Genomic DNA, 15,080 nt, shown 5'->3' on the forward strand with positions numbered 1-15,080 from the left:
AACTTCATGCATAAATTGGATCAAAAATTGAAGTAAAAGGAACAGTGGGGTAAGAGGAAAGAAGTATGGAGAAATTTTAAGACAAGGTTAGGAGGTAAAAAGCATTAATAAATGGGATACAAATATGTTACAATAGGTATGACAAATGTAGTGATTACTATCGAACCACTCTTAAATAAATTCATGAAGAGCAAGAATGTCTTCACAAGAAAGGATTGGCATAGCTATGATTGTGTGAACTTTTTTCTTTCATCAGCTGGAGTGGCTGTATTACCATAGCCTCGTGAGTTTAAGCCCTAAGCCACTGGCCAGAAGAGCTACATTTAAGGCTGCGTGGTGCCTCTGGAATCCTAGGATTCAACCAAACTGTGCCATTTTTCAGGTACTATAATTCTAAGAATAAGGTCATCTACCCTTCCTACCAACTAGTATCTGGTTTGATATCACTTCCAAGTTAATTAATGCTTTCCTATGTTAGGAGCTTTTCTGGTTAGGCTTACAAGGAATAAGGGTGTAACTTCTTAGGAATGAGACACTTAAGCACATTCACACCAGCATGGCCATCTCAGAGTGGCTGTATTACCATCAAAAGCAGGTAGCTACTTTTCTTTAATTCACAATTAAATATTTGCAACCTTTGAATGTGTTTGAAATGAGATTTTCTCTTTTACACTGTCTTTCTGTATAAGAATATGCACTAATTCCATTTAATGGCAACATATTTTCCGTGCATGTTTAGTATTTTTATCACATGTTTATTACTTTTGATAATAAAAGTTTGGCTGAGACTTAGCTTCAAAGTCTTATACTTTTAGTTTATCAGAAAAGCAAGAAGTCTATGAACTATAGATCTTCATTCATGGATACAAAGTGTAAAGATTAATATAATAGCATAACTATTCTAGTCTAGAAATTCATCATCCAATATTGCATACATATGTGTTTATCCAATTTTTTTATGATTTTTTTATACTTGGTTTGATTTATCTCCATTCTGATTGAATCACATATGGTTATCCATAATGAGTAAAAAATATGCCACAATTCTATGAAAAACATCCAAGCTTTTTGCTGAACATGGTGACAAAGGAAGATGCTGTCACATGCATATCAGTGATTAAATTGAACCCCATAATTTGTTCTTATCACTTTCATTAGATGCTTTAGAAGCAAAATTAGCTTTTATTAGCATATATGATGTTTTAGTTGGTTTCCTCAAAATTGTGAAATTTAGGTTTAATTAACAAATACACCAAGTCACATGCAAAATAATATAAAATTGATTTACACCTTTTTCAATGTGAATTATAATAAAATAGGAATGATATTCAACTCACGTGAGGTCACCAACGACCCGCACCAATAATGAGAGAGCATTCCGAGCAGCCCTCTGTCTTGCATGGTCAGGTGAGGATGAAAAATGTTGATGACGGAAACAAAGCTTATCAACCAAAGCAGCTGGGCTGAGAAATGTTCGGTAGGTGGTGAGGAAGGCTTCTTGGTACATAAAATCTATATAAATTAAATAATAAAATTAATAAATATGTAACAGGAATATCAAAGAGTAACAGCTATTACAACATATCTTAATGCTAAGGAAGAATTTGATTAAATAATGACTTTAAAGTTAGAATATGTACAAAGCATTTTTAATCTTGCTTTTTCTTCAATAACCTACAGGGTAACACAGTTTCCAGAAAGTAGAAAAGAAAAAACATACATTTACTCGGCTAAAATCATATTTTGCAAAATAATGTAACCACTTTCATTTGAGGGTAAAATTTCATCTAAGTAGATAGGTAGATATTCAGCAATTTTGCAAAAATTAAGAATGCTATACAAAATGGCCTTATAATGGTAATTTTTAGTTCCAGCATTGTATTGGTCCATGCCATTCCATAATTGTGAAAAATTCTAAATGAGTTAAAAACTTTGTACATAACCTGGTAACGAAACAAGGACGTTAACCTGATGTTACCATATAAGTAATAAATAGAAAGTTAAAGCAATGCTTTTGAGAACTTAATATCTTCTACATAATGCAAGCAATGAACAAATTAAACCATTTATTTTTAAAGTGCAGGAACTAACCTACCCAATGAAAAAATACAAGAAGTGACACACTTGAGGGAATATATTGTTTTCTCATCCTAATTATGTCATCAAAATTTTATTTCCTTTTTCTTTTTGATTAAAAAAAATACATAAATACATTTTTAAGAAAAATATATCCATATTCACAAAACTAGAACACTACGTGAAAACAGAAAGCACCAAGGTATGGTTAGGTGAGAGAGGAGTCTTGGTTATGCAAAATAGTTAACAATACCCAAGCAAAGATTTACTCATTTAAACTTGTATGCCCCAAATCCAAATTACAAATAAATATAACTAAAATATTAAATTAATATTAGTATACATGATAACTTTGGACAAGCCCAAGTTATTGCACATACTTGGATCAAAGGGTAGGGAATCGAGGAAATTGATTAGGTCTGATTTTCTTAAGCACTATTTAGATCTCTAAAAATTCATCCTTGTTTAGGCATGCACTTTTATTTATGCATGACAATATCCAGCATTCCATTTATTAGTTAAAAACATCATCAAAATGCAATTACGGAACAACGTGAAAACTCACGCATGGAAAGTCTTTTTTTTCCCAATAAAATACAGATACATATTTTTGTTGCCTAAAAACAGCATCTTGGTTAACTTTCACCAATTTTTAAGCACTCAGGTGTACCAACTTAGCATTTTAAGGAACATTACTTTGTAGAAATGAGAGATTTTCAAAGAAGTTACAGAAATGGTCCTCTTATAGTGAAATGCACATCCTCCATCTGCCAATGCTTGCCTCACCCACTGCCTTCCCTAGGTTCGGTGCTCTTCCTTCCTTCCTAACCCCCCCTATTCTTCCTCTCAAAATACCCCTCCTCCTCACCATAATTCTTATACATTGGAATGCAAGCTTCAGAAAATTTCCCAAAGATACCTTATGACAGTGAAACCATCACAGTTGTTAAAATATAAAATGTGATTAAGTACCATGCCTGCCACTTCTTTGAATGTGCTATGAATAATAAAGATCTGCACTGGAAGCATAAGGGCAGGAAGAATTAAACCACAGTGCATAGTGAACCTCACCTGTCTCATTTTCCTCTTTATTTTGTACGAGCAAAAGCGAGCAGGAAAGAGAAGATAAGAGCATTAGTCATTTCCAGTTAGTAGGCATATTAGAAAAACACATTTCAATTGAAAAAAGCACAAAGAAAGAGTGCTCCCTCACCCATAATGCACAAAGGTATTCCTTGAAACTACAACAAATAATAAAGGCATTAAAAAAGCAATCGCATATATCACAGACAATAAATGGTGCTATACATTTACAAATTTGCAGGATTTCTAGCAATTCCTTAAATACCCTTTTAAGTACACACACAAAAGAAAAAAACAGGTTTTACTATTCCAGACCTATGCAAGCACAAAGCTCAAGCAATGACAAAGTTTTGAGAGGGGTGGAACTATAAACAATGGACACACACATTGGAACTGTCAATTATTTTTGGAAAGATTCCCAATTTTGTTTTGATATAATTAAGAGTCTCCAACACATAAATGACAAGTAAATTAATAATCCTCAGACAATTTGAGAGCACGACCATGAATGTAAAATTAAAAACTAAAACAATGAGTAATTTTTGCAGAATATTTTTGATTCCTATCATATCTATAATATAACCATAGTAATCAACCAAATGATTGGTTTGATAGGTGAGGGTCGACCTCACCTCATGCTATAGTGTGTGAAATTCCCACATCAGGATATGGGGGTCAGTTCTTTCCCCAGTGTCACCTATGGTTTACCATGAAGACTTGGTACCCAAGGAATCCCTCAGCTTGGTTGAAGCCGGGGGCACCCAAGAGGCATCACCCGCATCAAACCTAAACCCACTGGTCAGTAACCCAGGGCTCTACTCACTACACTATCATGATCCATCATCATATTTTTACCATGAATAAAAACAATTTTCCTCTATCTATTAAAAATTGGTATTTACCCCATAATAATGTAGCTTGTAACCATATTTTGAACCACATGAGGGTAAAAGATTATTGAAGCCCCATTTTATAAAACTGGATGCAAATAATGAAAGGAAATTTTAATATTTATCACCTATCATTCAAATTAGTATGTATACTCACATAAATAGACATTAAAATGATACATGAGCTGGAGACATTTGACAAGAAGGCAATATTCATGATTAAATGAATGCATAAAGTATATATAAAAATATAAATAAATAATAAAATTGTTGAATACATTGCCTCTCTTTTCAACAATTCCTCCTACCAGCATGATCACAACACCACCTGGAGACAAGAAAATATTTATGCCTCTGCTCCATGGCTCTTTATTCATTTAATAGCACAGGAGGAATAAAATTTGCAAAGCAGGAGGAAAAACTCCTATTCCAAGCATGTGCAAGGAAAAATTGCCATAGGTTAAAAAAATAGCCATAGGTAAAAAATTGTCATTGGCAACAATTTACCAAATATAAGAAAAATTGCAATAGGTAAAACTGTCTCAGAAAAAGAAAGCCAGAGTAAATATCTAACATTGAGTGTTAATTTGAAAAGAAAAAGAAAATGAATGCTGCACCTCCATGGCAACTCAAGATTCACACAAAAACAATAATAATTCTTAGAGCAGCAACTTCAATTTCATTTATGGCAAAAGATAGCTATGGAAAATTTCCCATTGATGGCAAAATTCCTATGCTCTACTTATGCCAGACTCTCCCTGCAATAAGGAAAATGAAGGCTTGAGTTTGAAAATTACGATAAAGTATTTTTCAGTCAGATTAACTCAAGAGAATTTTTGCAATAAAATTTTCTTGCTCTAGAATATCAGCAAATATCTGATATCATATAACTACTTGTCATATAGCTAATTGTATCACAACAGCTTAAACATCCCTGAAATAAATTAATAGAGTGTTAACCAGATTCCTGCAATGAACTGAAACGATAACTGAATATGGCACCAAGAACCCTGAAACAGCAAATTGTGACTGCTTACAACAAGAATGAATGCATGTCAACCTTAAGCCAAATGAACAGTAAACAATTCTGAGGATTGGCAAAAATATAAGTCATGGTTTTATTTTATGCTGTTTCTCATAGTTTCCACAAGGAAAACACAGTTTAAATTAATTATACACCTATAAAAAATACATTCTCTTAATTCAAACTGGAATAAAAACCTGGTCTGATTTAAAACCCAAAAATGCACATTGAATAAAATGGTCACTCGATGGTAAAATTCCCACTGAAGCACACCAAAAGAACCTATTAAAATGTGCAAAATTCTACATTTTACCCCTAAATGGAAAAGCTGGCATGATGTCCAAAGATCAAGGAAATTTCTAAGAGAGTTATAGTTGCATAAGCTATGTTAATTGTTTTACATACTGGACAATTGAAACAAATATAATTTTAGATTTATATTTACATAGGTACATACTGATATTATAGGTTAGCTGCTGCGTTGGATCACATAAATTTCCTGACATTTCTTTCTGTCCAAATCTACACGGTAAATTCCCAGGTTCTTTTTTTGATTTGCATCAATATTGATGCATTTCTTTTAAGATTCTCCAAGTAATACATAAACTTTAAGCCTCCATAAAATCAATGACCTGAACATATTACTGTGATAATCCTGCTGGTTTAGAACCATATTATACATTACAAGCAATGGTAACGGGTTTTGTGTGGATTGAGACGGTGATTTTTGTGGTATAAAAAAAGGCCTTCCTTCCACTGAATGATTTGGCATATAATTAACCACATGATTACATATCTGGCATATACTTAACATCACTTCTATCCATCTATCTACTTTCTTTTCCCCCTCAATCAAAACTTTGTCTACCCTTTGTCCCTTAGAGAAGGTGAGGGACTGGTGAGGACAGTATATTAATAGCCAAGGTTTTTAGATGAATTTGGCAGAATTTTTATTCTAGTTATGCTTGGAACATCACAAAAACTGCTCAAATACTTATTTACGTTAAGCATAGTAAACTGATTTGTAAAATATCTTTACTAAAAATGGGTAATCTACAGAAAACCAAGCGCATGTCCTGAAATGATTTAAAATGAGACCCTTTGACTTTGCCTCCTCTAAAAGGGAATGGTACGATGGATATGTATACATATACAACCTATATTAAAAAGCAAACATTAAATAGAAGATACATTCTGACTGAACAAATGAACACCTTAAAATAGCCTCCTAAAACAATTAATTGAAAATACAGGTTTCATTATGAACACTTTTACAAGGTGCTACATAAAAGTTCATAAAATTAATTTTTCCAAAGAAGACTATTTCATGCCTTATTTTTCACCAGCTAATTATGACACCCTTCATTAGATTTTATACTCAATTCCCATTATCTGAGGATATGAAAGGAATGCCTTCATCAAGTTTTGACAGTCCATTCAGCACCCCTTGCAATTTGGCCTGGATACCATATCAGGGATCAAATGCTTCCCTTCAAATTCATTTGCAATCACAGAAAAATTTAGGAAGCCATTTCAGGTGATAAGTAATGATGAGGTATGTCTTTGACACATTTTACGGCAAAAATTGTCAAAAAATCAATACATCTTGAGAAGCTATTTTTTTATGATGCAGGACCCAGTTGTTTCCATGGCAATTTGTGTGATGCTGAATCAAAAACTGGCATTGATGATTTGGTCTGGAGGAATTGATTCCTTGGGGACAATACTCTCATTGTCAAATAAACAGTTGAGTATGTACTTAATGTCGTTTCTTACCTGATGTACTAATTTGACCTCATTGAATTCATAGCCTTCCTTAATTTAGTTGCTGGGTCATTCCCAGGCACCCAATTTTAAGCATAACTTATGGTCTTAGAAAGGAAGTTTATATAATTTTTAACCTACTTTTGAAATTCCCAATAGAGTAGTATGAAACACTGTTTATGGAAAATTACCTGGAACAAATAAATCAAATAAATTTATTCAGATCAAACTTTACATGCCATCACTTAATCCATTTGCAGTTTATCGCACAGCATCATAACCAAATTCATTTGGTAGAATGTTGTGTTTATGCTCCACTCCATGAAATTTTAGAGACAAATTTACTACAAACATATTTAAACATCCAAATTTTGGAGATCAGAGGAATCACACACAATGGAGGCCACCCCATAACATGACAGTATCTCATGGCATAATTTAATGAGTTGGCATATTAGTCCATAAATGTTACAAGCAATTAAGTGTGTTATCACAGCATTAAACTAAGACTGCAAATTTTAGAGACACTACGATTTCACAAACTTTTGAGTAGCACCTCGTACATCTGATTTAAATATTGTTAACAGAACAAAATCTACGCTCTCCCAAAACTTTGTCAAGTCCTTCTAACACCACTCTATTTACTAAGTTCATTTTTTTTAAATAATTGTTATTTCTAGTCATCTATTAGGCTACACACTACACCTCAAACCATTAAATTATCAAGAAAATACATCATTGTTTAAGTAACTAATTAGCATTAAAAGCAAACCACCAGAAAAAGAGGAGGTTGAAATAGATCCAAGAAGGACAATTGTTTACCATTTTTGTTTGCCTTAGTTGCTTGCACAACCAGTGCATCAACATGACCCCCTCGTATTTCTGGTCCATCCTCCTCGGGCCGCTTAAATGATAGATACTTGGTAACATCCAACTCTTCCAGAGGGTTCACTTCATCATCATCTTCTTCAACCTCGACCCTTCGAGGTGCTATTACTTCTTCCACCTCTACCCCAACTGCCTCTTCAGGCCTGTTATACATAATAGATTTCACATTTCATAATTCATTGTTTCTATAAAATCAGCTTTTATTACTGCCCTTATTGATTTTACTGTATTTTTTCAGTGAAATAGTTTCATACATCAAATTGGAGGTTGCTTTGCTAAATGAGGGTTAATACTACTGAATCAGAGCTTTTTAAAACCGAGGACTTCTGAAAAATCCTACTCAAGAGGCTTAGCTCTCAGTCTTATTAGTCACTAGGAAATCAACCATTCATATATTAGTTTTATTGATGTCAAGGAGATAAATATTGTTAATACATTTTAAGCTTTTCAGAAATAAATTAGCACCTTTAATCACAATGTATAAGCAATTGTGATACAGCATAATGGGAAAGATTTCATTAGTGATATTAAAGCTATATAAAAACTATGCAAATTTAATCTCAGATAAACTTCACTTTTTACTCTGAAAATTTGTTTCCTATGTTACATAATTTTTGTTTAATATTAAGAAAGGGGGGCAACCCATCCAACTCAGGGAAACTTGTTTATCTCATTTTTTTTATTGACCCCCAGGTCAATGATCACTTTCATATTTGTAGGGCTGACACCAATAAACTAACGTTAGGGTTGACAAAAAGATGATCAGAGTGGACCCTCATTTTATGGATTCTTATTCCTGAATTTTTCCCAATTCTTCCACACAATCACATCCCATTCTTATTCCCAATTTTTCCTTCTGAGTGTGTACCCTTCGGAGGTATCTTTTTATGGATCATATTCATCACATGCTACTAGTATCAATGATGTCAGTCCAAAACTATAGATTGCTTTGCCCAGGGTCACCATGTGTGATGGCCTAAAGCTAACATGACCTTATCTCATAACTAAAAGAACCATCATTCTCATCATGAATTCCTAATATTTGCATCAAATGTGACAGAAAAAAATTATTTTCTTCCCAAATTTTTGAAGAAATTGGGTAATTCAAACTTTATCCAGACTCCCCTGGCTGGGTGGCTGCCATGAAGATGCTTTTGAAGTACCATTTTGAGAGAAATGGTTATAAAGTTCAAAGTAGGTTATGATTTTACACATACATGCAGAAAATCTTACTCTTGTTCACTGCATGTTATGGGCGAACGATTACAGAACTGGCTTTCATGATTTTTGACGCATGTAGAATCCCTACTCAGGGAAACTTGCCTTTCTCATTTTTGTATTATTGTTAAATTTTCTACATCACTGTTCAAAATTAAACTTGATAAATGGTAATCATAGGTACCATAGCAGGTAAATCATTTTTTAATTTATTATTCCACCTGTACACAAACATTAGGAGGAAAAAGGATTAATGGTAAAACCCCATTATGATACTTTCGTGTTTGAACAGTTTCATTTTGCATTCAACAAGGCTGAAAATTATTATGTTATTTTCACAAACTTCAGATACTCATATCGGTAACAATGGGTCCCCTTAATTGCTATTTCCACCCCACAAATTTATCACTGCTGATGTTAATCTTCACATTTAAATTTTCATAAAAATTAGAATCATTCCAGCAGTCAGATAATGGCAAAAATGAGCTGCACAAACTGTAAATCATAATTTGTGAATGAAAAATCAAATATATAAACATGTGTACTCACCTTGGCGATGACTCTGAAAGTCTTGAAGATTGGGTGAGTGTAGGGGATGAAGGGGATGTTTTTGACCCTGGTGCACTTTCCCTAATGCTACGTCGCTTAGGAGGAAGAGCAGGGGGTGAATCAAGAGGAATGACATCAGAACCAGCAACAAAATCAGCAGATGGTAATGGTGGAGACGAGGGGCGACTGGTGTCAGCACTGAAAAAAGAGAGACATCACCATAAGAGACAACTTCACACAAAATTGCATTAGAAATAAAAGAGTAATTTTAATGGAGAGTTAATGACCATTTCTAAATGCTATCAGAACACAAGAGTCAATCCTATTATTTTTAGAACTAAGCAACAAACTAAACTCAGCTGAAGGAAATAACAATATGTCCCATTACCTTTTAAAATTTTTTTTAGCAGATCAACATAAAATTTAAAATCATACTGTGAATACTCCTTGATTGAAAAAGACCAAAGACATTTTTTTGAAGGGAGAAAAAACTGATATAACTCTTTGTACTTAACAAATATAATCTGGGAGAGGTATATGGATCAAAATAACTGAATTTTTAATAAGTGAAATTTCAACAACCTATAGGAGGTTATATGAGTAAATAGTCTTGGAATACCATGACATATTGCAAACACTGAAGGTAGGAATTTATAACCATCATTTGCTCAGCTATACATATACTAAATACTACACTGTATAGTGGCAGGAAATGTAGCACATCCTGAAGATGATAAATTTATAATTGGAGGTGAGCAATCACACGGTGAGTTTTTAATCCTAATGAAAACTATATGCTCATTTAAACAGGATACCATAACACAGATTCATCATATTCAGAACCCATTAGAGAGTGAGGGCCCACTACATTATAGTCTCAAGCATTTTACTAATATTTACTTACCTAATTTGAGAGATAGCTTGAAGAGATTCTTCTTGAGGCTCTTCAAGTGAAAATACCGTATGGTTGTGAGGTGGTGATGAGGGCAGGCTGGGCGAGTGGACAGTAGAAGATGAGAAGAGTGATAAAGAGCGGGAAGAAGAGATGGCCATTGACTGTGGCGAGTGAATACGCTGGTAGGCAAGGAAGTGAGATGAGGTGGAGACCATTGATGCTGGATGGTATCCTAACTCCCTCTGTGCCTGCTGCCACTTACGTTGCATATGGGTGTAGAGTTCCAACGAGTGGCGTTGGTATTCATTACCTGACAGTTGGGTGCAGTTTCCAAACATTTCCATATACTTATTAACTGAAATGAAAAAACATGGAGAATTAATAATGGAGTTAAAAATTCATCGATCAAGATAAACAGAGAATAAATGTGTTATAACAGGAGTTGTCTAACATGCAAAGATTAGCTAAAAATTAGTTTAATACATAGTGCATAATAGTAATAGCAAATGTATTTCTTGAAAATTTAAACAGTACTGTCCCTTAAGTACAAAAATTCGAGATTTAATTTGGTTATCCTAACCACAACATAAGTATTATAAATTTTCAGTGTTGCCAAAAAATTATGCCATTCCAACCCCTAATTCTTTGCATGACTACAGGTAATTAGATTTCTTTTTTCAATTTGATTCCTTTTTAGCAAAGTTTCAAATCTTGCATCATGCAATGGTCAAATACTAAAGACTCACAGTCGCCTAAGGGATGAACAAAGCTCTAACCTCAGGCAAGCAACATCAACACTTCCTGGTTTCTCTATTACTGGAATTGAAAATGTTGGAGCATGAGACTTGAACCCACCACTTTTGAGTTGGTAGACGTGAATGACAGCATAATTGGCATAAATGATTAAAAAATACTCTGGCAAAACTAAGCAAAGTACATACCCCTTTTAAATTAATTGGTGCAATCATTAAGGTGGGTTTTGGATGGATACAGACTGAACATCGCTACATTTCTTAATTTTGTATAGCAAGACAAACCCTAAAACCCTAAACTACAATGACCTGTCCTTCATTCCACATTCTTTCTATCTCCCTCCATTCCATTCAACATGCCTATCATTTTCCTTCCCCTAAATTACCTGTCTAACATTCTCTCCTCTGTCAGAAGTCTTCAACATTCCATCCCTAATTAAAATGCCCTGTTTTCACATTTCCTACCCCATTCAGACTTCTCTCAACAACTCTCACTCCCCCTCCAACATTCCTTGCACTTTGTCATTGGTTTTCCTTTCCATTTTACATTCTCCATTCTACTCCACACTCACATCCCAAAAGCCTTCCATCTCCAGCATCTTGCTTCAACATTCAAGTTTCCAATTGTACAAAACCACGCCCCATATCAAAGTTTGAATGAGTCTTTTCTTAACATCTATTCAGAATACCCGTGACATTGATTTCCTCCTCTTTGCAAAGGCTTCTTTGCTAAGCACAATTCTTCATCCTACAAGGTTTGCATAAAAATTTTTGGGAAAAGTTTTGCTCAAAAGAAACACTTTTGCCAGGAGATGCCTCTGAAGGAACTGAGGAATAGAAGCTGCATGGTTTACTTTTGTCTGGCTCCAATCCTTCAACCTGACTGGCATGAATGACCCTACCAGGAGCAATTATTATTTCTTCCCCTCCAGCTCAAGGGGTCATCAGAACACACAAACCCTCCAAACAAATCAAGGGTGCAGTACATGGGGAGGGACATACCCCTTTATATGAAGACAAAATGAATGAAATTAATCCTTAGGCTTTAGTCTATCTGATGAATCCATGCTGATTTCCGGGAATTACCGTCACGTAGTTTAGTTGGTTGACAACTGTTTCGCCCCCAGTCCTGGAGACGTCTTCAGGTCGAAGTGATGTACGTTGCGTTTTGGCTGCTATATATATGGCTACACCCTGACCTCCACTTGGAAAAGGGTGATTCCCACTCGCCGTCAAGAAAGAGCCAATCAGAGAGCTCCCGGCCAGCCAGCGTCTCCTATATATAGCGGCCAAAACGCAACGTACATCACTTCGACCTGAAGACGCCTCCAGGACTGGGGGCGAAACAGTTGTCAACCAACTAAACTACGCGACGGTAATTCCCGGAAATCAGCATGGATTCACATAAAATGAAAACCCAATGCAAGACGTTCAATGTGACAATTTACAAACATACTATTTCTTGCACAAAAGTATATCATAAATCTCGGGCAATAAATAATGATACTTACTTTGCCGATTCTTAGGAGGTAAGGGAGGTGGGTTTTTGTCAAGATCATCATCAACATCATTGATTGGGCTAATGGATGATGGCTCTTTCACCCTCTGTACAACTGTAGCTTCTGAATCTTGTCCATCCAATTCAGAGAACGAATCTGCAAATTTTAAAATCATCACAATTATATTGTAATTTAATTGACATGAAGAGTAACTAAACATACAGCTCTGACAGTAAAACTACTATCCCTCTAAATTTCGGTATATTAATTGTTCCATTTTTTAAATTAAAATCCAAAAGAGTACAACTAATTATTTTCATAAATAATTAGTGAGCAGTTAGTCTTTACTTAATCTTTTCAATCAGTAATTTAACTGACTATTTATCTAAATGACATAAATAGACAACCCTAAGCAGGTGGAATGCCTATTGCACATTATACTTTTATAATTTTGTAAGGTAAAGCAATTCTTTGGGATTTCAAAGTTTCACTGAATCCTGGTTAATAAAATTAAAATTAGCTAACAGTTTACTGCAAATGGATCAGATAAATATGTAAGCATATAAGAATAAAATTTAATTTAAAAAATTCACAATTCAATAAAATTCAATTAAAGATGGAATAATAAAAACAACCACAGAATTTAACCATGCAAGCAAGTAATTACAAGCAAAAAATAATTAAATACAACTATTTTACAAGATAACTGACTGAAATATTTCAGGTTATTAACATGTGAAACACTCATAGAGTAATTGATACAATCTTCTTTCATTAAATGAGGAAACTAAGTGTGGCACTAAATGACAGAAGTGGCATGCCATCAGCTGTAATTGAAATCGAGGTTTAATGCCAGAATTGAAAGCTACATTTTATGCCCACCTGAAGCATTGCTATGTTGAATAATGATACCCCCATCAGGCACATTGTCATACTGAGATGGTATCCTTGGAAGACGTATGGGGACAACCGCCCTCTTCTCAGGCAGGGCAGGTGGAGGAGTTGTAGCATCAGATGCAGTGGCTGGAGATGCTCCTCCTGACCTAAGCATATGACGCGCAAAGGTGCAAGATGATGATGATGACGAGGAGGAAGTGGTGGAAAGGACATCAGACTCCGTGGTCCCTGACACAGGGTCTGAGATGACCCTTCGAGTACTGGTGGTGGTCGTTGTCACTGTTGAAGACACAATCCGTCGTTGAACTTGCCTGTGCTGAGAAATGACTCGACACATGGGATTTGGGGGAGATAATGGGGGTGGAGTTGTGGCATTGGTGGGCTCACCAAATGATTGCTGAGAACCCCGAGATACAGACCCTAGACCATAACTCTGTCCAGAGCTACGCAAAGATGCAAACCCTGACTCAGAGCGACGATCTTCTTCATCATCCTCTGCAACCTCCTCCCCCTGTTCCAGAATAGAAAAAAAAGATGCGGTGAAGAACACAGTGGACACTTCTACACACACATAATACATATCTTTCAATAATTAATAATTGGTAAACAATTTTATCGGGATAATAAAATTAGGATAAGTCTTAATTATTTATCATTCCTGTGACTATTTGTTCTTATCCTATTTAAGACAATAGCATAAAATTATCACTTTGGCATATGTTGTCAAGTCTGGACTTCATTAAGTGGAGGTTGTCACAGGAATAACCCATCATGAGGTACAATTTAGTCTTCTCCCCTCGACTGGTTTGGATAAGGTGATCTTCCAGTGCTTACAGGATGAATCCCTCATCTCTCTGTGGCAATTTACTACCACTGCTTCCCCACTCCTTTCGTGGACACTGGAAATGGGTGTCCCAGAGGGGTCCATTGTGACCCTTCTTCTTTTCAATTTGTGAATCAATGTTCTCCTAAATATGCTCCTCCGTTCCCATCTGATATTAAAAGCAGATGACATTATCCTTCATCCAGATGCTCTCATAAAATATGTGAGTTACTGCGCATAGTGTGTGAATGAGAACCTAGGTTACATAAATCCCTGGTGTGAGGCTAAGGGTTTGGCCTTCAACCCCCTCAAATGTGTTGCAATTGTTTGTTTCCAGGGGAACACCATCTCTTCTGCTTCACCTAGCCTGTTGTTATGATAGGAGCATCCATCACCCCCTACCATGACCAGGTCAGGTATTTGGGAATCAAAATCTCGATTCTGGAGCATAGGAATGGTAAACAACCCTGATGGTCCACAGGGTGCACTACGTACTGAAGCAACTACACTCCATGCACTCCCAGCCACCTCAGTCATTCTGAATTCACATCACAGAGCCTCTGCTTTCTCCTCACAACACAGACACAGCTAATCAAGAGTGCAACCTCATAGGGGGTAAGGGGCAGACCATTTGCATGCAGAACAGAATCCATGTCCGGATTACACCTGCCACCCCATATATGGGAGGATTTTACCCCATTTTTCATAGCCACTGGACTTAA

The 15,080-nt window shown here is 35.4% G+C and overlaps 1 protein-coding gene across 1 annotated transcript in view; it reads right to left on the reverse strand.

Annotated features, from left to right (window-relative positions):
- The window catches only part of C3G (C3G guanyl-nucleotide exchange factor), a 46,294-nt gene that overhangs the window by 13,130 nt on the left and 18,084 nt on the right, over positions 1–15,080 (reverse strand). Inside the window, exons 7-12 of the mRNA XM_071583595.1 lie at positions 13,521–14,046; positions 12,651–12,794; positions 10,397–10,742; positions 9,493–9,690; positions 7,660–7,868; positions 1,338–1,512 (exon numbers count right to left, since the gene is read on the reverse strand). Of these exons, the coding sequence (XP_071439696.1) occupies positions 1,338–1,512; positions 7,660–7,868; positions 9,493–9,690; positions 10,397–10,742; positions 12,651–12,794; positions 13,521–14,046 (1,598 nt within the window). The remainder of the gene's footprint in view (positions 1–1,337; positions 1,513–7,659; positions 7,869–9,492; positions 9,691–10,396; positions 10,743–12,650; positions 12,795–13,520; positions 14,047–15,080) is intronic.

Source organism: Hetaerina americana, unplaced genomic scaffold (assembly GCF_022747635.1).
Source record: "Hetaerina americana unplaced genomic scaffold, ioHetAmer1.1.p SCAF_1, whole genome shotgun sequence".
Taxonomy (NCBI): Eukaryota; Metazoa; Arthropoda; class Insecta; order Odonata; family Calopterygidae; genus Hetaerina; species Hetaerina americana.